At 49.4% G+C, this 21,050-nt stretch overlaps 1 protein-coding gene across 6 annotated transcripts in view; it reads left to right on the top strand.

The window, feature by feature from the left end:
- Positions 1-21,050, top strand: part of ankfn1 (ankyrin repeat and fibronectin type III domain containing 1) — a 167,371-nt gene that overhangs the window by 139,266 nt on the left and 7,055 nt on the right. For all 6 annotated transcript variants that reach the window (XM_061876025.1, XM_061876024.1, XM_061876026.1 and 3 more), the window contains 7 exons: positions 394-493; positions 559-691; positions 754-1,086; positions 3,497-3,663; positions 8,762-8,933; positions 8,994-9,162; positions 18,963-19,129. In XM_061876025.1, the coding sequence (XP_061732009.1) occupies positions 394-493; positions 559-691; positions 754-1,086; positions 3,497-3,663; positions 8,762-8,933; positions 8,994-9,162; positions 18,963-19,129 (1,241 nt within the window). The remainder of the gene's footprint in view (positions 1-393; positions 494-558; positions 692-753; positions 1,087-3,496; positions 3,664-8,761; positions 8,934-8,993; positions 9,163-18,962; positions 19,130-21,050) is intronic.

Genomic DNA, 21,050 nt, shown 5'->3' on the forward strand with positions numbered 1-21,050 from the left:
TAACCTTATAATGGTAACATTGCTTTGGACAAGACAGGACTCCGTCCATTTTCTACCTCTTGTCCTTTTTGGGGGGTGTTGCTGGAGCCTGTCCCAGCTGCATTCGGGCGGAAGGCGGTGTACACCCTGGACAGGTGGCCATTATGTTGTCCATTAAGGCTCACAGCTTTGCGAGACTTCTCTTCTCTGACACCACCGCCGCATTTTGTACCAAGTGTCATCTTTTAATGCTGGACATAGGGAGCCCCCGAAATAAAAGGTTACAGTAATGGAGACGAGACGCATGAATAATGATCTCAGCGTCACTCGTGGACAAAATGGAAAACCATATATTGGTAGTGGAGTTGTTTGGTCCAAGCAATCCAAAGGCGTGGTGTTTGCTTCTCTGTGTAGACGCGTCCAAGCTGCAGAACCCCAGCAGGAAGCAGTCGGTCTCCAGAAGCCTGAAACATCTTTTCTACTCCTCCAACAAGTTTGTGAAGACGCTGAAGAGGTGGGTTCTGTGTCTTCTGGCTGCATTATGCTGGAAGGCTTCCTATATCACCCTTGACTCTCCAGGGGGATCTACTTGGCGGCAGTCTTCTACCACAAGGACAGTCTGCTGGTCACGGCCGAGGACCAGATCCCCATCGTGGAGGTGGACGACTCCTACAGCAGCTCCCTCATGCAAGACTTCCTGTGGTTCACCAAGGTGCGTCCTGTCCTCCCTCTTGTCCCGCCGAGCGGACGCGTCAAGGTGTGGTCTCTCCGTAGCTGTCCTGCATGTGGGAGGACGTGCGCTGGCTGAGACAGAGCACCTCGGTGTCCATGTCCTCGTCCTCCACCCTGCAGGCCCGCCACAAGATGCTCAGCGCCGCCGGGCAGCTGCAGAACCTCCTGGGCACGCACAACCTGGGCCGGGTGCACTACGAGCCCATCAAGGATCGCCACGGCAACGTGCTGCTGGTCACCATCCGCGACACCGAGAGCCAGCACTCGCTCTTCAGCGGCAAGTGGATGCAGGTGACCAAGCTGCAGAGTCAGAGGAAGTCCCTGTCCACGCCCGAGGAGCCCTACGCCCTGGACATCCTCATCATCACCTTGCAGGTAGCCACGCCCCCGACTATCAAACCAGGAGTGTCCGGCGAGGACCACCTCAATAAAAGTTGAAGGATACATACTTTACATTAAAGATACTTAAAGCAATACAACATACAGTCGTGGTCAAAAGTCTACATACACGTATAAAGAACATCATGTGGGGAAAATGTTGTGTTTTTTCCATAAAAACCTGGATTTTCTTTAACAAAAAGGATATAAAACATAATAAAATTTTTTTTTTTTTTTTACCAGTAATTAGATTACATTAGATGGATTAGATAGTACTTTATTTATTCCTTCAGGAAAATTTAATTTTCCGCACAATCCCATTTAAGATGAGACAAACATTACAGGGAGACAGAACAGGATCGCTGACGGGTCTGCCGGCTTCCAGCGCCCCTTACAAAAAAGATGAGATACAGGTAAACAAGGGGGGATGGGAGAAAAAAATAAAAGATTACAATTAAATTAAATTAAATTAAAAAATCAGTCTAAGCCTGGGCCCTGGAGAGGGGGTCCAGACTGAGGCCAAAGTAAAAAAAAAAACAACAACTCATAGCAATAGTACACACATGTAAGAAGGAAACATCAAAGAAGACAAAGGACATTAATGACATTAAAGCAGCTGATACAAGCAGCTACTTCTACATACAGCTATGAATAAAATGTAAAAGAATCATACACTCTGTGGTGGCCTCTGCGGTGTTCCACGCCATGTTTCACTGGGGCGGAGGGAGCATGGCCAGAGACAGGAGCAGACCCAACAAAGCAACCAAGAGAGCCGACTCCACTCTCGGCCGCCAACCAACTCTCCGCCAGTGTCCAGTCCGCATCGCTGAGTGTCCAAGGAGACTGAGGTGTCCTGCTCACCCAGCCAAGACACCGCGAAGCCTCTCCGTCCCGGCGCTCAGTGCTAGCTCTAGCTCTTAATTCTCAATCGACTAAAATAATATGATTAATACATGCTTTTCTTTTTTTAGATCAACATCATAATGACTCTTCTGGGTTCCCAGGAGAATACATTTAAAAAATAATAACAATAATAATTATATATGTATGTATGTATGCGTGTATGTATGTATACATATATATGTGTATATATATGTGTTTGTATGTATGTCTATATATCTAAATACATATATATATACACATATACATATGCATATATATTTTTATATATGTATGTGTGTGTACACACATATATATATATATCTGCATATATATGTACATGTATATATGTATGTATATATATATATATATACATATATATATATATATATATATATATATATGTATATATCGTGGTCAAAATTGTAAGTTAAGTTTTTTGTAAAGAACATAATGTCATGGCTGTTTTGAGTTTCCAATAATTTCTACAACTTTTATTTTTCGTGATGTAGTGATTGGAGCACAAACTTGTTGCTCACAAAAACATTCATGAAGTTTGCTTCTTTTATGAAATTATTATGGCTTTACTGAAAATGTGAGCAAATGTGAGCTATGTCAAAAATATACATACAGCAATGTTAATATTTGCTCACATGTCCCTTGGCAATGTGTCACTGCAATAAGGCGCTTTTGCTAGCCATCCACAAGATTTGGCTTGATTTTTTTTTTCCTTAAAATTGGTGCGGTTCAGCTAAATGTGTTGCTTTTCTGACATGGACTTGTTTCATCAGCATTGTCCACACTTTGGGAAGGCCATTCTAAAACCATCATTCTAGCCTGATTTAGTCACTCCTTTACCAGTTTTGAGGTCATTGTCCTGTTGGAACACCCAACTGCGCCCAAGACCCAACCTCCAGGCTGATGATTTTAGCTTGTCATGAAGAATATGGAGATAATCCTCCTTTTTCATTGTCCCATTTAAAGCAGCAGTTCCATTGGCTGCAAAACAGCCCCAGATCATAATACTACCACCACCATGATTGACGGTATGCATGGTGTTCCTGGGATTAAAGACCTCACCTTTTCTCCTCCAAACATATTGCTGGGTATTCTGGCCTAACAGCTCCATTTTTGTTTCATCTGACCACAGAACTTTCCTCCAGAAGGTCTTATCTTTGTCCATGTGATGTCAGATGAAACAAAAACGGAGCTTTTTGGCCACAATACCCAGGAATATGTTTGGAGGAGAAAAGGTGGGGCCTTTAATCCCAGGAACACCATGCATACCGTTTTATTCCAGACATTCTAACTGTTAGCACGCTAATGTTTGCATTGATATTTGTTTTATGAATTCACACACAATTTCTCCCCAAATTGCGTAATGTATTTTAATGTAAAGTTCTAATCCGGGTTTTTTTTTTTTGTCTTTAGAAGGTGTTGCGGGCCAATAAAAATCAATCTGCGGGCTGCAATTGGCCCCCGGACCGCACTATGGAGAGCCCTGGCTTAAACTCTATCCTTTCCTCAGGACATTTTGGCATACCAGCGCCGCAGCACCCACCGCCTGGCCCCAGGTCTTTATCTGGGCTACCTGAAGCTGAGCAGCTCTGTGGACCAGATCAGGGTCTTGGTCTCCCAGAGGACGCCCAACATGCTGTGTCATGTCCGCGTGCGAGAAAACTCCAACGTGTCCAGGTGGGTCACATGACTCAGGAATGGCGTTCTTTTTCTTTCTTCTTTTAAAAAAACAAAAAAATAAATTTATAAAAATATATTATTTTTAATTTTTAATATATATATATATATACATATATATATATATATACATATATATATATATATATATATAATAACTTAGATTTATATCGCGCTTTTCTAAACAGTTAAAGCGCTCACAGAGAAGTGGGATTCAACATTTATTCACACCTGGTGGTGGTAAGCTATATTGGTAGCCACAGCTGCACTGTGGTAGACTGACGGATGTATGTATATATATATATATATATACAACTAAAATAAGAATACATTAAAAAAGGAATGATTTTGTTTTTTCGTTTTATACATGTATTTTCTTTTTATAAAACTAAATTAAGATTCAATTGAAATAAACAATGAATATCTATTTTTCTTCTTTTTTAATGTCTTTTCTATTTCTTTTGTATATATTTATTTAATAAACATTTGTATATAAAAAATAAAGTCAGACTAAATCAAACAAATAAATGGATTTTTTTTTTGTATTTTATTTATTTTTCAATATACTTTTTACTAAGAAAAATAAGATTACATTTAAAAATAAAAATAAAGGAATCTATTTTTTTCCGTCTTTGTGTAATACATGTTTTTTTTATTATCTGAAAAATATATATATTTTCGTGGTTAAAAAAATAAAAATAAAATAAGATGAAATTAAAAAAAGTATATTTTTTCATTTCTTATTTTTTTAATATACAGTATGTATTTTTTGTATACATTTTTCATTATTTTTTAAATAAAATTGTTTTTGCTAAAATATGATTAAGTGTAAAAAAGAAATGGATTCATTTTTTTAAATATATGTATTTTTTTATATGTTTTTATATATTGTTTTAATTTTGTTTCATAAAACAAAATGAAACTAAAATAAGATTAAATAAAAAAAAAATCTGAATGATTTTAATTAATTTTTTAAATATACTTATATATTTTTTAATATATTGTTTAATCCAAACATAGATACATAAATAAATACAACTAAACTATGATTAAATGAAAAAAAAAGGAATGGATTTCTTATTGCCGCTGGACAACTTGTTGTAACGGGGGATGTGCGGGCTGCTCGCCATGGAGGAGTGGGACTGTTGTAACGGGACTTGTTGTAACGGGGGATGTGCGGGCTGCTCGCCAGGGAGGAGTGGGACTGTTGTAACCAGACTTGTTGTAACGGGGGATGTGCGGGCTGCTCGCCAGGGAGGAGTGGGACTGTTGTAACGGGACTTGTTGTAACGGGGGATGTGCGGGCTGCTCGCCAGGGAGGAGTGGGACTGTTGTAACGGGACATGTTGTAACGGGGGATGTGCGGGCTGCTCGCCATGGAGGAGTGGGACTGTTGTAACGGGACTTGTTGTAACGGGGGATGTGCGGGCTGCTCGCCAGGGAGGAGTGGGACTGTTGTAACCAGACTTGTTGTAACGGGGGATGTGCGGGCTGCTCGCCAGGGAGGAGTGGGACTGTTGTAACGGGACTTGTTGTAACGGGGGATGTGCGGGCTGCTCGCCAGGGAGGAGTGGGACTGTTGTAACGGGACATGTTGTAACGGGGGATGTGCGGGCTGCTCGCCAGGGAGGAGTGGGACTGTTGTAACGGGACTTGTTGTAACGGGGGATGTGCGGGCTGCTCGCCAGGGAGGAGTGGGACTGTTGTAACGGGACTTGTTGTAACGGGGGATGTGCGGGCTGCTCGCCAGGGAGGAGTGGGACTGTTGTAACGGGACTTGTTGTAACGGGGGATGTGCGGGCTGCTCGCCAGGGAGGGGTGGGACTGTTGTAACGGGACTTGTTGTAACGGGGGATGTGCGGGCTGCTCGCCAGGGAGGAGTGGGACTGTTGTAACGGGACTTGTTGTAACGGGGAATACGCGGGCTGCTCGCCAGGGAGGAGTGGGACTGTTGTAACCAGACTTGTTGTAACGGGGGATGTGCGGGCTGCTCGCCAGGGAGGAGTGGGACTGTTGTAACGGGACTTGTTGTAACGGGGGATGTGCGGGCTGCTCGCCAGGGAGGAGTGGGACTGTTGTAACGGGACATGTTGTAACGGGGGATGTGCGGGCTGCTCGCCATGGAGGAGTGGGACTGTTGTAACGGGACTTGTTGTAACGGGGGATGTGCGGGCTGCTCGCCAGGGAGGAGTGGGACTGTTGTAACCAGACTTGTTGTAACGGGGGATGTGCGGGCTGCTCGCCAGGGAGGAGTGGGACTGTTGTAACGGGACTTGTTGTAACGGGGGATGTGCGGGCTGCTCGCCAGGGAGGAGTGGGACTGTTGTAACGGGACATGTTGTAACGGGGGATGTGCGGGCTGCTCGCCAGGGAGGAGTGGGACTGTTGTAACGGGACTTGTTGTAACGGGGGATGTGCGGGCTGCTCGCCAGGGAGGAGTGGGACTGTTGTAACCAGACTTGTTGTAACGGGGGATGTGCGGGCTGCTCGCCAGGGAGGAGTGGGACTGTTGTAACGGGACTTGTTGTAACGGGGGATGTGCGGGCTGCTCGCCAGGGAGGGGTGGGACTGTTGTAACGGGACTTGTTGTAACGGGGGATGTGCGGGCTGCTCGCCAGGGAGGAGTGGGACTGTTGTAACGGGACTTGTTGTAACGGGGAATACGCGGGCTGCTCGCCAGGGAGGAGTGGGACTGTTGTAACCAGACTTGTTGTAACGGGGGATGTGCGGGCTGCTCGCCAGGGAGGAGTGGGACTGTTGTAACGGGACTTGTTGTAACGGGGGATGTGCGGGCTGCTCGCCAGGGAGGAGTGGGACTGTTGTAACCAGACTTGTTGTAACGGGGGATGTGCGGGCTGCTCGCCATGGAGGAGTGGGACTGTTGTAACGGGACTTGTTGTAACGGGGGATGTGCGGGCTGCTCGCCAGGGAGGAGTGGGACTGTTGTAACGGGACTTGTTGTAACGGGGGATGTGCGGGCTGCTCGCCAGGGAGGAGTGGGACTGTTGTAACGGGACTTGTTGTAACGGGGGATGTGCGGGCTGCTCGCCAGGGAGGAGTGGGACTGTTGTAACGGGACTTGTTGTAACGGGGGATGTGCGGGCTGCTCGCCATGGAGGAGTGGGACTGTTGTAACGGGACTTGTTGTAACGGGGGATGTGCGGGCTGCTCGCCAGGGAGGAGTGGGACTGTTGTAACGGGACTTGTTGTAACGGGGGATGTGCGGGCTGCTCGCCAGGGAGGAGTGGGACTGTTGTAACGGGACTTGTTGTAACGGGGGATGTGCGGGCTGCTCGCCAGGGAGGAGTGGGACTGTTGTAACGGGACATGTTGTAACGGGGGATGTGCGGGCTGCTCGCCAGGGAGGAGTGGGACTGTTGTAACGGGACTTGTTGTAACGGGGGATGTGCGGGCTGCTCGCCAGGGAGGAGTGGGACTGTTGTAACCAGACTTGTTGTAACGGGGGATGTGCGGGCTGCTCGCCATGGAGGAGTGGGACTGTTGTAACGGGACATGCTGTAACGGGGGATGTGCGGGCTGCTCGCCAGGGAGGAGTGGGACTGTTGTAACGGGACTTGTTGTAACGGGGGATGTGCGGGCTGCTCGCCAGGGAGGAGTGGGACTGTTGTAACGGGACTTGTTGTAACGGGGGATGTGCGGGCTGCTCGCCAGGGAGGAGTGGGACTGTTGTAACGGGACATGTTGTAACGGGGGATGTGCGGGCTGCTCGCCAGGGAGGAGTGGGACTGTTGTAACGGGACTTGTTGTAACGGGGGATGTGCGGGCTGCTCGCCAGGGAGGAGTGGGACTGTTGTAACCAGACTTGTTGTAACGGGGGATGTGCGGGCTGCTCGCCATGGAGGAGTGGGACTGTTGTAACGGGACATGCTGTAACGGGGGATGTGCGGGCTGCTCGCCAGGGAGGAGTGGGACTGTTGTAACGGGACTTGTTGTAACGGGGGATGTGCGGGCTGCTCGCCAGGGAGGAGTGGGACTGTTGTAACGGGACTTGTTGTAAAGGGGGATGTGCGGGCTGCTCGCCAGGGAGGAGTGGGACTGTTGTAACCAGACTTGTTGTAACGGGGGATGTGCGGGCTGCTCGCCATGGAGGAGTGGGACTGTTGTAACGGGACTTGTTGTAACGGGGGATGTGCGGGCTGCTCGCCAGGGAGGAGTGGGACTGTTGTAACGGGACTTGTTGTAACGGGGGATGTGCGGGCTGCTCGCCAGGGAGGAGTGGGACTGTTGTAACGGGACATGTTGTAACGGGGGATGTGCGGGCTGCTCGCCAGGGAGGAGTGGGACTGTTGTAACGGGACTTGTTGTAACGGGGGATGTGCGGGCTGCTCGCCAGGGAGGAGTGGGACTGTTGTAACCAGACTTGTTGTAACGGGGGATGTGCGGGCTGCTCGCCAGGGAGGAGTGGGACTGTTGTAACGGGACTTGTTGTAACGGGGGATGTGCGGGCTGCTCGCCAGGGAGGAGTGGGACTGTTGTAACGGGACTTGTTGTAACGGGGGATGTGCGGGCTGCTCGCCAGGGAGGAGTGGGACTGTTGTAACGGGACATGTTGTAACGGGGGATGTGCGGGCTGCTCGCCAGGGAGGAGTGGGACTGTTGTAACCAGACTTGTTGTAACGGGGGATGTGCGGGCTGCTCGCCATGGAGGAGTGGGACTGTTGTAACGGGACTTGTTGTAACGGGGGATGTGCGGGCTGCTCGCCAGGGAGGAGTGGGACTGTTGTAACGGGACTTGTTGTAACGGGGGATGTGCGGGCTGCTCGCCAGGGAGGAGTGGGACTGTTGTAACCAGACTTGTTGTAACGGGGGATGTGCGGGCTGCTCGCCATGGAGGAGTGGGACTGTTGTAACGGGACTTGTTGTAACGGGGGATGTGCGGGCTGCTCGCCAGGGAGGAGTGGGACTGTTGTAACCAGACTTGTTGTAACGGGGGATGTGCGGGCTGCTCGCCAGGGAGGAGTGGGACTGTTGTAACGGGACTTGTTGTAACGGGGGATGTGCGGGCTGCTCGCCAGGGAGGAGTGGGACTGTTGTAACGGGACTTGTTGTAAAGGGGGATGTGCGGGCTGCTCGCCAGGGAGGAGTGGGACTGGATCCGCAAGCTGTCTGCGGCCGGCGAGAAAGATCCAAACGGCGAGGAGAGCGAGGAGACGCGGCCCAGGCCTGAAAGCCACGCCCCTTTGCTGTTCTACGAGCTGCAGACGGCCATCAAGTCTCTGCTGAAGCACGTCAACCTCCACCTGCACCAGGTGCGCCCAGGCCCCGCCCTCGCCCTCCGCCCACATGACACGCTGACTTCCTGTCTGCAGGCCCGTCACTTCCGCCTCTACAGCCAGGAAGTGGTGGAGCTGGGTCACGGCGTCTCCTTCCTGCTGCTGCTGCCTGCCGCTGACGATGTTTGCTCCGCCCCCGGTCAGTCCAACCCCTACACGCCGCTGGCGGGCTTCCTGCACCTTCCGCTGCAGATGTTTGAGCTGGGTAAGCTCTCCTCTCTGGACCTCCACCTACTCCTTCTACACACTCCTCTCTGGACCTCCACCTACTCCTTCTACACACACTCCTCTCTGGACCTCCACCTACTTCTTCTACACACACTCCTCTCTGGACCTCCACCTACTCCTTCTACACACACTCCTCTCTGGACCTCCACCTACTTCTTCTACACACACTCCTCTCTGGACCTCCACCTACTCCTTCTACACACACTCCTCTCTGGACCTCCACCTACTCCTTCTACTCACACTCCTCTCTGGTCCTCCACCTACTCCTTCTACTCACACTCCTCTCTGGACCTCCACCTACTCCTTCTACACACACTCCTCTCTGGTCCTCCACCTACTCCTTCTACTCACACTCCTCTCTGGACCTCCACCTACTCCTTCTACACACACTCCTCTCTGGGCCTCCACCTACTCCTTCTACACACACTCCTCTCTGGACCTCCACCTACTCCTTCTACTCACACTCCTCTCTGGACCTCCACCTACTCCTTCTACTCACACTCCTCTCTGGTCCTCCACCTGCTCCTTGTACACACACACACACTCCTCTCTATGTGGACCTCCACCTGCTCCTTGTACACACACACTCCTCTCTGTGTGGACCTCCACCTGCTCCTTGTACACACACACTCCTCTCTGTGTGGACCTCCACCTGCTCCTTGTACACACACACTCCTCTATGTGGACCTCCACCTGCTCCTTGTACACACACACTCCTCTATGTGGACCTCCACCTGCTCCTTGTACACACACACTCCTCTATGTGGACCTCCACCTGCTCCTTGTACACACACACTCCTCTGTGTGGACCTCCACCTGCTCCTTGTACACACACACTCCTCTATGTGAACCTCCACCTGCTCCTTGTACACACACACTCCTCTATGTGAACCTCCACCTGCTCCTTGTACACACACACTCCTCTGTGTGGACCTCCACCTGCTCCTTGTACACACACACTCCTCTATGTGAACCTCCACCTGCTCCTTGTACACACACACTCCTCTGTGTGGACCTCCACCTGCTCCTTGTACACACACACTCCTCTGTGTGAACCTCCACCTGCTCCTTGTACACACACACTCCTCTGTGTGGACCTCCACCTGCTCCTTGTACACACACACTCCTCTATGTGGACCTCCACCTGCTCCTTGTACACACACACTCCTCTATGTGAACCTCCACCTGCTCCTTGTACACACACACTCCTCTGTGTGGACCTCCACCTGCTCCTTGTACACACACACTCCTCTATGTTGACCTCCACCTGCTCCTTGTACACACACACTCCTCTCTGTGTAGACCTCCACCTGCTCCTTGTACACACACACTCCTCTCTGTGTAGACCTCCACCTGCTCCTTGTACACACACACTCCTCTCTGTGTGGACCTCCACCTGCTCCTTGTACACACACACTCCTCTCTGTGTGGACCTCCACCTGCTCCTTGTACACACACACTCCTCTGTGTGGACCTCCACCTGCTCCTTGTACACACACACACACTCCTCTATGTGGACCTCCACTTGCTCCTTGTACACACACACTCCTCTCTGGTCCTCCACCGGCTCCTTGTACACACACACACACTCCTCTCTGTGTGGACCTCCACCTGCTCCTTGTACACACACACTCCTCTCTGTGTGGACCTCCACCTGCTCCTTGTACACACACACTCCTCTCTGTGTAGACCTCCACCTGCTCCTTGTACACACACACTCCTCTCTGGTCCTCCACCGGCTCCTTGTACACACACACACACTCCTCTCTGTGTGGACCTCCACCTGCTCCTTGTACACACACACTCCTCTCTGTGTGGACCTCCACCTGCTCCTTGTACACACACACTCCTCTCTGTGTGGACCTCCACCTGCTCCTTGTACACACACACTCCTCTCTGTGTGGACCTCCACCTGCTCCTTGTACACACACACTCCTCTCTGTGTGGACCTCCACCTGCTCCTTGTACACACACACTCCTCTATGTGGACCTCCACCTGCTCCTTGTACACACACACTCCTCTATGTGGACCTCCACCTGCTCCTTGTACACACACACTCCTCTATGTGAACCTCCACCTGCTCCTTGTACACACACACTCCTCTGTGTGGACCTCCACCTGCTCCTTGTACACACACACTCCTCTATGTTGACCTCCACCTGCTCCTTGTACACACACACTCCTCTCTGTGTAGACCTCCACCTGCTCCTTGTACACACACACTCCTCTCTGTGTGGACCTCCACCTGCTCCTTGTACACACACACTCCTCTCTGTGTGGACCTCCACCTGCTCCTTGTACACACACACTCCTCTCTGTGTGGACCTCCACCTGCTCCTTGTACACACACACTCCTCTCTGTGTGTAGACCTAAACCTGCTCCTTGTACACACACACACACACACTCCTCTCTGTGTGGACCTCCACCTGCTCCTTGTACACACACACTCTTCTCTGTGTGGACCTCCACCTGCTCCTTGTACACACACACACACACACTCCTCTGTGTAGACCTCCACCTGCTCCTTGTACACACACACTCCTCTCTGTGTGGACCTCCACCTGCTCCTTGTACACACACACACACACACTCCTCTGTGTAGACCTCCACCTGCTCCTTGTACACACACACTCCTCTCTGTGTGGACCTCCACCTGCTCCTTGTACACACACACTCCTCTCTGTGTGGACCTCCACCTGCTCCTTGTACACACACACTCCTCTCTGTGTGGACCTCCACCTGCTCCTTGTACACACACACACTCCTCTATGTGGACCTCCACCTGCTCCTTGTACACACACACACTCCTCTATGTGGACCTCCACCTGCTCCTTGTACACACACACTCCTCTGTGTGGACCTCCACCTGCTCCTTGTACACACACAATCCTCTATGTGGACCTCCACCTGCTCCTTGTACACACACGCTCCTCTCTGTGTGGACCTCCACCTGCTCCTTGTACACACACACACACTCCTCTCTGTGTGGACCTCCACCTGCTCCTTGTACACACACACTCCTCTGTGTGGACCTCCACCTGCTCCTTGTACACACACACACACTCCTCTATGTGGACCTCCACCTGCTCCTTGTACACACACAATCCTCTATGTGGACCTCCACCTGCTCCTTGTACACACACACTCCTCTGTGTGGACCTCCACCTGCTCCTTGTACACACACACACACTCCCCTCTGTGTGGACCTCCACCTGCTCCTTGTACACACACACTCCTCTGTGTGGACCTCCACCTGCACCTTGTACACACACACTCCTCTGTGTGGACCTCCACCTGCTCCTTGTACACACACACACACTCCTCTATGTGGACCTCCACTTGCTCCTTGTACACACACACTCCTCTGTGTGGACCTCCACCTGCACCTTGTACACACACACTCCTCTGTGTGGACCTCCACCTGCTCCTTGTACACACACACACACTCCTCTATGTGGACCTCCACTTGCTCCTTGTACACACACACTCCTCTATGTGGACCTCCACCTGCTCCTTGTACACACACACACACACACTCCTCTCTGTGTGGACCTCCACCTGCTCCTTGTACACACACACTCCTCTCTCTGTGGACCTCCACCTGCTCCTTGTACACACACACTCCTCTCTGTGTGGACCTCCACCTGCTCCTTGTACACACACACACACTCCTCTCTGTGTGGACCTCCACCTGCTCCTTGTACACACACACTCCTCTCTGTGTGGACCTCCACCTGCTCCTTGTACACACACACACTCCTCTATGTGGACCTCCACCTGCTCCTTGTACACACACACTCCTCTATGTGGACCTCCACCTGCTCCTTGTACACACACACTCCTCTCTGTGTGGACCTCCACCTGCTCCTTGTACACACACACTCCTCTCTGTGTGGACCTCCACCTGCTCCTTGTACACACACACTCCTCTATGTGGACCTCCACCTGCTCCTTGTACACACACACTCCTCTATGTGGACCTCCACCTGCTCCTTGTACACACACACTCCTCTCTGTGTGGACCTCCACCTGCTCCTTGTACACACACACACACTCCTCTCTGTGTGGACCTCCACCTGCTCCTTGTACACACACACTCCTCTCTGTGTGGACCTCCACCTGCTCCTTGTACACACACACACTCCTCTATGTGGACCTCCACCTGCTCCTTGTACACACACACTCCTCTATGTGGACCTCCACCTGCTCCTTGTACACACACACTCCTCTCTGTGTGGACCTCCACCTGCTCCTTGTACACACACACTCCTCTCTGTGTGGACCTCCACCTGCTCCTTGTACACACACACTCCTCTCTGTGTGGACCTCCACCTGCTCCTTGTACACACACACTCCTCTGTGTGGACCTCCACCTGCTCCTTGTACACACACACACTCCTCTATGTGGACCTCCACCTGCTCCTTGTACACACACACTCCTCTGTGTGGACCTCCACCTGCTCCTTCTACACACACACACACTCCTCTATGTGGACCTCCACCTGCTCCTTGTACACACACACTCCTCTCTGTGTGGACCTCCACCTGCTCCTTGTACACACACACTCCTCTCTGTGTGGACCTCCACCTGCTCCTTGTACACACACACTCCTCTATGTGGACCTCCACCTGCTCCTTGTACACACACACTCCTCTATGTGGACCTCCACCTGCTCCTTGTACACACACACTCCTCTCTGTGTGGACCTCCACCTGCTCCTTGTACACACACAATCCTCTAAGTGGACCTCCACCTGCTCCTTGTACACACACGCTCCTCTCTGTGTGGACCTCCACCTGCTCCTTGTACACACACACTCCTCTGTGTGGACCTCCACCTGCTCCTTGTACACACACACTCCTCTGTGTGGACCTCCACCTGCTCCTTGTACACACACACTCCTCTATGTGGACCTCCACCTGCTCCTTGTACACACACACTCCTCTCTGTGTGGACCTCCACCTGCTCCTTGTACACACACACTCCTCTGTGTGGACCTCCACCTGCTCCTTGTACACACACACTCCTCTATGTGGACCTCCACCTGCTCCTTGTACACACACACTCCTCTATGTGGACCTCCACCTGCTCCTTGTACACACACACACACACACACACACACACACACACTCCTCTATGTGGACCTCCACCTGCTCCTTGTACACACACCCTCCTCTCTGTGTGTAGACCTAAACCTGCTCCTTGTACACACATACACACACACTCCTCTCTGTGTGGACCTCCACCTGCTCCTTGTACACACACAATCCTCTATGTGGACCTCCACCTGCTCCTTGTACACACACGCTCCTCTCTGTGTGGACCTCCACCTGCTCCTTGTACACACACACACACTCCTCTCTGTGTGGACCTCCACCTGCTCCTTGTACACACACACTCCTCTGTGTGGACCTCCACCTGCTCCTTGTACACACACACACACTCCTCTATGTGGACCTCCACCTGCTCCTTGTACACACACAATCCTCTATGTGGACCTCCACCTGCTCCTTGTACACACACACTCCTCTGTGTGGACCTCCACCTGCTCCTTGTACACACACACACACTCCCCTCTGTGTGGACCTCCACCTGCTCCTTGTACACACACACTCCTCTGTGTGGACCTCCACCTGCACCTTGTACACACACACTCCTCTGTGTGGACCTCCACCTGCTCCTTGTACACACACACACACTCCTCTATGTGGACCTCCACTTGCTCCTTGTACACACACACTCCTCTGTGTGGACCTCCACCTGCTCCTTGTACACACACACACACTCCTCTATGTGGACCTCCACTTGCTCCTTGTACACACACACTCCTCTGTGTGGACCTCCACCTGCACCTTGTACACACACACTCCTCTGTGTGGACCTCCACCTGCTCCTTGTACACACACACACACTCCTCTATGTGGACCTCCACTTGCTCCTTGTACACACACACTCCTCTATGTGGACCTCCACCTGCTCCTTGTACACACACACACACACACTCCTCTCTGTGTGGACCTCCACCTGCTCCTTGTACACACACACTCCTCTCTCTGTGGACCTCCACCTGCTCCTTGTACACACACACTCCTCTCTGTGTGGACCTCCACCTGCTCCTTGTACACACACACACACTCCTCTCTGTGTGGACCTCCACCTGCTCCTTGTACACACACACTCCTCTCTGTGTGGACCTCCACCTGCTCCTTGTACACACACACACTCCTCTATGTGGACCTCCACCTGCTCCTTGTACACACACACTCCTCTATGTGGACCTCCACCTGCTCCTTGTACACACACACTCCTCTCTGTGTGGACCTCCACCTGCTCCTTGTACACACACACTCCTCTCTGTGTGGACCTCCACCTGCTCCTTGTACACACACACTCCTCTCTGTGTGGACCTCCACCTGCTCCTTGTACACACACACTCCTCTATGTGGACCTCCACCTGCTCCTTGTACACACACACTCCTCTATGTGGACCTCCACCTGCTCCTTGTACACACACACTCCTCTCTGTGTGGACCTCCACCTGCTCCTTGTACACACACACACACTCCTCTCTGTGTGGACCTCCACCTGCTCCTTGTACACACACACTCCTCTCTGTGTGGACCTCCACCTGCTCCTTGTACACACACACACTCCTCTATGTGGACCTCCACCTGCTCCTTGTACACACACACTCCTCTATGTGGACCTCCACCTGCTCCTTGTACACACACACTCCTCTCTGTGTGGACCTCCACCTGCTCCTTGTACACACACACTCCTCTCTGTGTGGACCTCCACCTGCTCCTTGTACACACACACTCCTCTATGTGGACCTCCACCTGCTCCTTGTACACACACACTCCTCTGTGTGGACCTCCACCTGCTCCTTGTACACACACACACTCCTCTATGTGGACCTCCACCTGCTCCTTGTACACACACACTCCTCTGTGTGGACCTCCACCTGCTCCTTCTACACACACACACACTCCTCTATGTGGACCTCCACCTGCTCCTTGTACACACACACTCCTCTCTGTGTGGACCTCCACCTGCTCCTTGTACACACACACTCCTCTCTGTGTGGACCTCCACCTGCTCCTTGTACACACACACTCCTCTATGTGGACCTCCACCTGCTCCTTGTACACACACACTCCTCTATGTGGACCTCCACCTGCTCCTTATACACACACACTCCTCTCTGTGTGGACCTCCACCTGCTCCTTGTACACACACAATCCTCTAAGTGGACCTCCACCTGCTCCTTGTACACACACGCTCCTCTCTGTGTGGACCTCCACCTGCTCCTTGTACACACACACTCCTCTGTGTGGACCTCCACCTGCTCCTTGTACACACACACTCCTCTGTGTGGACCTCCACCTGCTCCTTGTACACACACACTCCTCTATGTGGACCTCCACCTGCTCCTTGTACACACACACTCCTCTCTGTGTGGACCTCCACCTGCTCCTTGTACACACACACTCCTCTGTGTGGACCTCCACCTGCTCCTTGTACACACACACTCCTCTATGTGGACCTCCACCTGCTCCTTGTACACACACACTCCTCTATGTGGACCTCCACCTGCTCCTTGTACACACACACACACACACGCACACACACACACACACACACTCCTCTATGTGGACCTCCACCTGCTCCTTGTACACACACCCTCCTCTCTGTGTGTAGACCTAAACCTGCTCCTTGTACACACATACACACACACTCCTCTCTGTGTGGACCTCCACCTACTCCTTGTACACACACACACTCCTCTATGTGGACCTCCACCTGCTCCTTGTACACACACACTCCTCTCTGTGTGGACCTCCACCTGCTCCTTGTACACACACACTCCTCTCTGTGTGGACCTCCACCTGCTCCTTGTACACACACACTCCTCTCTGTGTGGACCTCCACCTGCTTCTTGTACACACACACTCCTCTGTGTGGACTTCCACCTGCTCCTTTTACACACACACACACACACTCCTCTATGTGGACCTCCACCTGCTCCTTGTACACACACACTCCTCTATGTGGACCTCCACCTGCTCCTTGTACACACACACTCCTCTATGTGGACCTCCACTTGCTCCTTGTACACACACACTCCTCTATGTGGACCTCCACCTGCTCCTTGTACACACACACTCCTCTATGTGGACCTCCACCTGCTCCTTGTACACACACACACACACTCCTCTATGTGGACCTCCACCTGCTCCTTGTACACACACCCTCCTCTCTGTGTGTAGACCTAAACCTGCTCCTTGTACACACATACACACACACTCCTCTCTGTGTGGACCTCCACCTACTCCTTGTACACACACACACTCCTCTATGTGGACCTCCACCTGCTCCTTGTACACACACACTCCTCTCTGTGTGGACCTCCACCTGCTCCTTGTACACACACACTCCTCTATGTGGACCTCCACCTGCTCCTTGTACACACACACTCCTCTCTGTGTGGACCTCCACCTGCTCCTTGTACACACACACACACTCCTCTCTGTGTGGACCTCCACCTGCTCCTTGTACACACACACTCCTCTGTGTGGACCTCCACCTGCTCCTTGTACACACACACACTCCTCTATGTGGACCTCCACCTGCTCCTTGTACACACACACTCCTCTGTGTGGACCTCCACCTGCTCCTTGTACACACACACACACTCCTCTATGTGGACCTCCACCTGCTCCTTGTACACACACAATCCTCTATGTGGACCTCCACCTGCTCCTTGTACACACACGCTCCTCTCTGTGTGGACCTCCACCTGCTCCTTGTACACACACACTCCTCTCTGTGTGGACCTCCACCTGCTCCTTGTACACACACACGCACTCCTCTCTGTGTGGACCTCCACCTGCTCCTTGTACACACACACGCACTCCTCTCTGTGTGGACCTCCACCTGCTCCTTGTACACACACACACACTCCTCTCTGTGTGGACCTCCACCTGCTCCTTGTACACACACACTCCTCTGTGTGGACCTCCACCTGCTCCTTGTACACACACACACACTCCTCTGTGTGGACCTCCACCTGCTCCTTGTACACACACACACTCCTCTATGTGGACCTCCACCTGCTCCTTGTACACACACACTCCTCTGTGTGGACCTCCACCTGCTCCTTGTACACACACACTCCTCTATGTGGACCTCCACCTGCTCCTTGTACACACACACACACTCCTCTATGTGGACCTCCACCTGCTCCTTGTACACACACACACACTCCTCTCTGTGTGGACCTCCACCTGCTCCTTGTACACACACACTCCTCTGTGTGGACCTCCACCTGCTCCTTGTACACACACACACACTCCTCTATGTGGACCTCCACTTGCTCCTTGTACACACACACTCCTCTATGTGGACCTCCACCTGCTCCTTGTACACACACACACACACACACACTCCTCTATGTGGACCTCCACCTGCTCCTTGTACACACACGCTCCTCTCTGTGTGGACCTCCACCTGCTCCTTGTACACACACACTCCTCTCTGTGTGGACCTCCACCTGCTCCTTGTACACACACACTCCTCTCTGTGTGGACCTCCACCTGCTCCTTGTACACACACACACACACACACACTCCTCTATGTGGACCTCCACCTGCTCCTTGTACACACACACTCCTCTATGTGGACCTCCACCTGCTCCTTGTACACACACACACACTCCTCTGTGTGGACCTCCACCTGCTCCTTGTACACGGGTGGGTGTGTCTCTCTCCTCAGTGCACTTCTGCAGCTACAAGGAGAAGTTCATCAGCCTGTACTGCCGCCTGTCCTCCGTGCTGGACCTGGACGCCCTCATTACCCAGCAGGCCGTGCGGGAGGCCATCACGGATGGCGAGGTGTCAACGGCCAGGCAGAGACATCAACTCATCTTGGACTTCATCCATGTGAGGACAACCTCTCTTCACTCATTGCTGCCATTACATTACATCATTATTAGGAGGAGATTACATTACATCATTATCAGGATTAGATTACATTACATCATTATTAGGATTACATTACATCATCATTAGGATTAGATTACATTACATCATTATTAGGAGGAGATTACATTACATCATTATTATGATTACATTACATCATTATTAGGATTAGATTACATTACATCATTATTAGGATTAGATTACATTACATCATTATTAGGATTACATTACATCATTATTAGGAGGAGATTACATTACATCATTATTAGGATTACATTACATCATTATTAGGATTAGATTACATTACATCATTATTAGGATTAGATTACATTACATCATTATTAGGATTAGATTACATTACATCATTATTAGGATTAGATTACATTACATCATTATTAGGAATAGATTACATCATTATTAGGATTAGATTACATTACATCATTATTAGGATTAGATTACATCATTATTAGGATTAGATTACATTACATCATTATTAGGATTACATTACATCATTATTAGGATTAGATTACATCATTAGGATTAGATTACATTACATCATTATTAGGATTAGATTACATCATTAGGATTAGATTACATTACATCATTATTAGGATTACATTACATCATTATTAGGATTAGATTACATTACATCATCATTAGGATTACATTACATCATCATTAGGATTACATTACATCATCATTAGGATTAGATTACATTACATCATTATTAGGATTAGATTACATTACATCATTATTAGGATTAGATTACATTACATCATTATTAGGATTAGATTACATTACATCATTATTAGGATTAGATTACATTACATCATTATTAGGATTAGATTACATCATTATTAGGATTAGATTACATTACATCATTATTAGGAGGAGATTACATTACATCATTATTAGGAATAGATTACATCATTATTAGGATTAGATTACATTACATCATTATTAGGATTAGATTACATCATTATTAGGATTAGATTACATTACATCATTATTAGGATTACATTACATCATTATTAGGATTAGATTACATCATTAGGATTAGATTACATTACATCATTATTAGGATTAGATTACATCATTATTAGGATTAGATTACATTACATCATTATTAGGATTACATTACATCATTATTAGGATTAGATTACATTACATCATCATTAGGATTAGATTACATTACATCATTATTAGGATTAGATTACATTACATCATTATTAGGATTAGATTACATCATTATTAGGATTAGATTACATTACATCATTATTAGGAGGAGATTACATTACATCATTATTAGGAATAGATTACATCATTATTAGGATTAGATTACATTACATCATTATTAGGATTAGATTACATCATTATTAGGATTAGATTACATTACATCATTATTAGGATTACATTACATCATTATTAGGATTAGATTACATCATTAGGATTAGATTACATTACATCATTATTAGGATTAGATTACATTACATCATTATTAGGATTACATTACATCATTATTAGGATTAGATTACATCATTATTAGGATTAGATTACATTACATCATTATTAGGATTACATTACATCATTATTAGGATTAGATTACATTACATCATTATTAGGATTACATTACATCATTATTAGGATTACATTACATCATTATTAGGATTAGATTACATTACATCATTATTAGGATTACATTACATCATTATTAGGATTACATTACATCATTAATAGGATTAGATTACATTACATCATTATTCCGATAATATTGCATTACATAATTTTTAGGGTTGGATTAGATTACGTCATTGTTAGGATTAGATTAGATTACATCATTATTAGGATTAGATTACATTACATCATCATTAGGATTACATTA

This window comes from Nerophis ophidion, linkage group LG17, assembly GCF_033978795.1.
Source record: "Nerophis ophidion isolate RoL-2023_Sa linkage group LG17, RoL_Noph_v1.0, whole genome shotgun sequence".
NCBI lineage: Eukaryota > Metazoa > Chordata > Actinopteri > Syngnathiformes > Syngnathidae > Nerophis > Nerophis ophidion.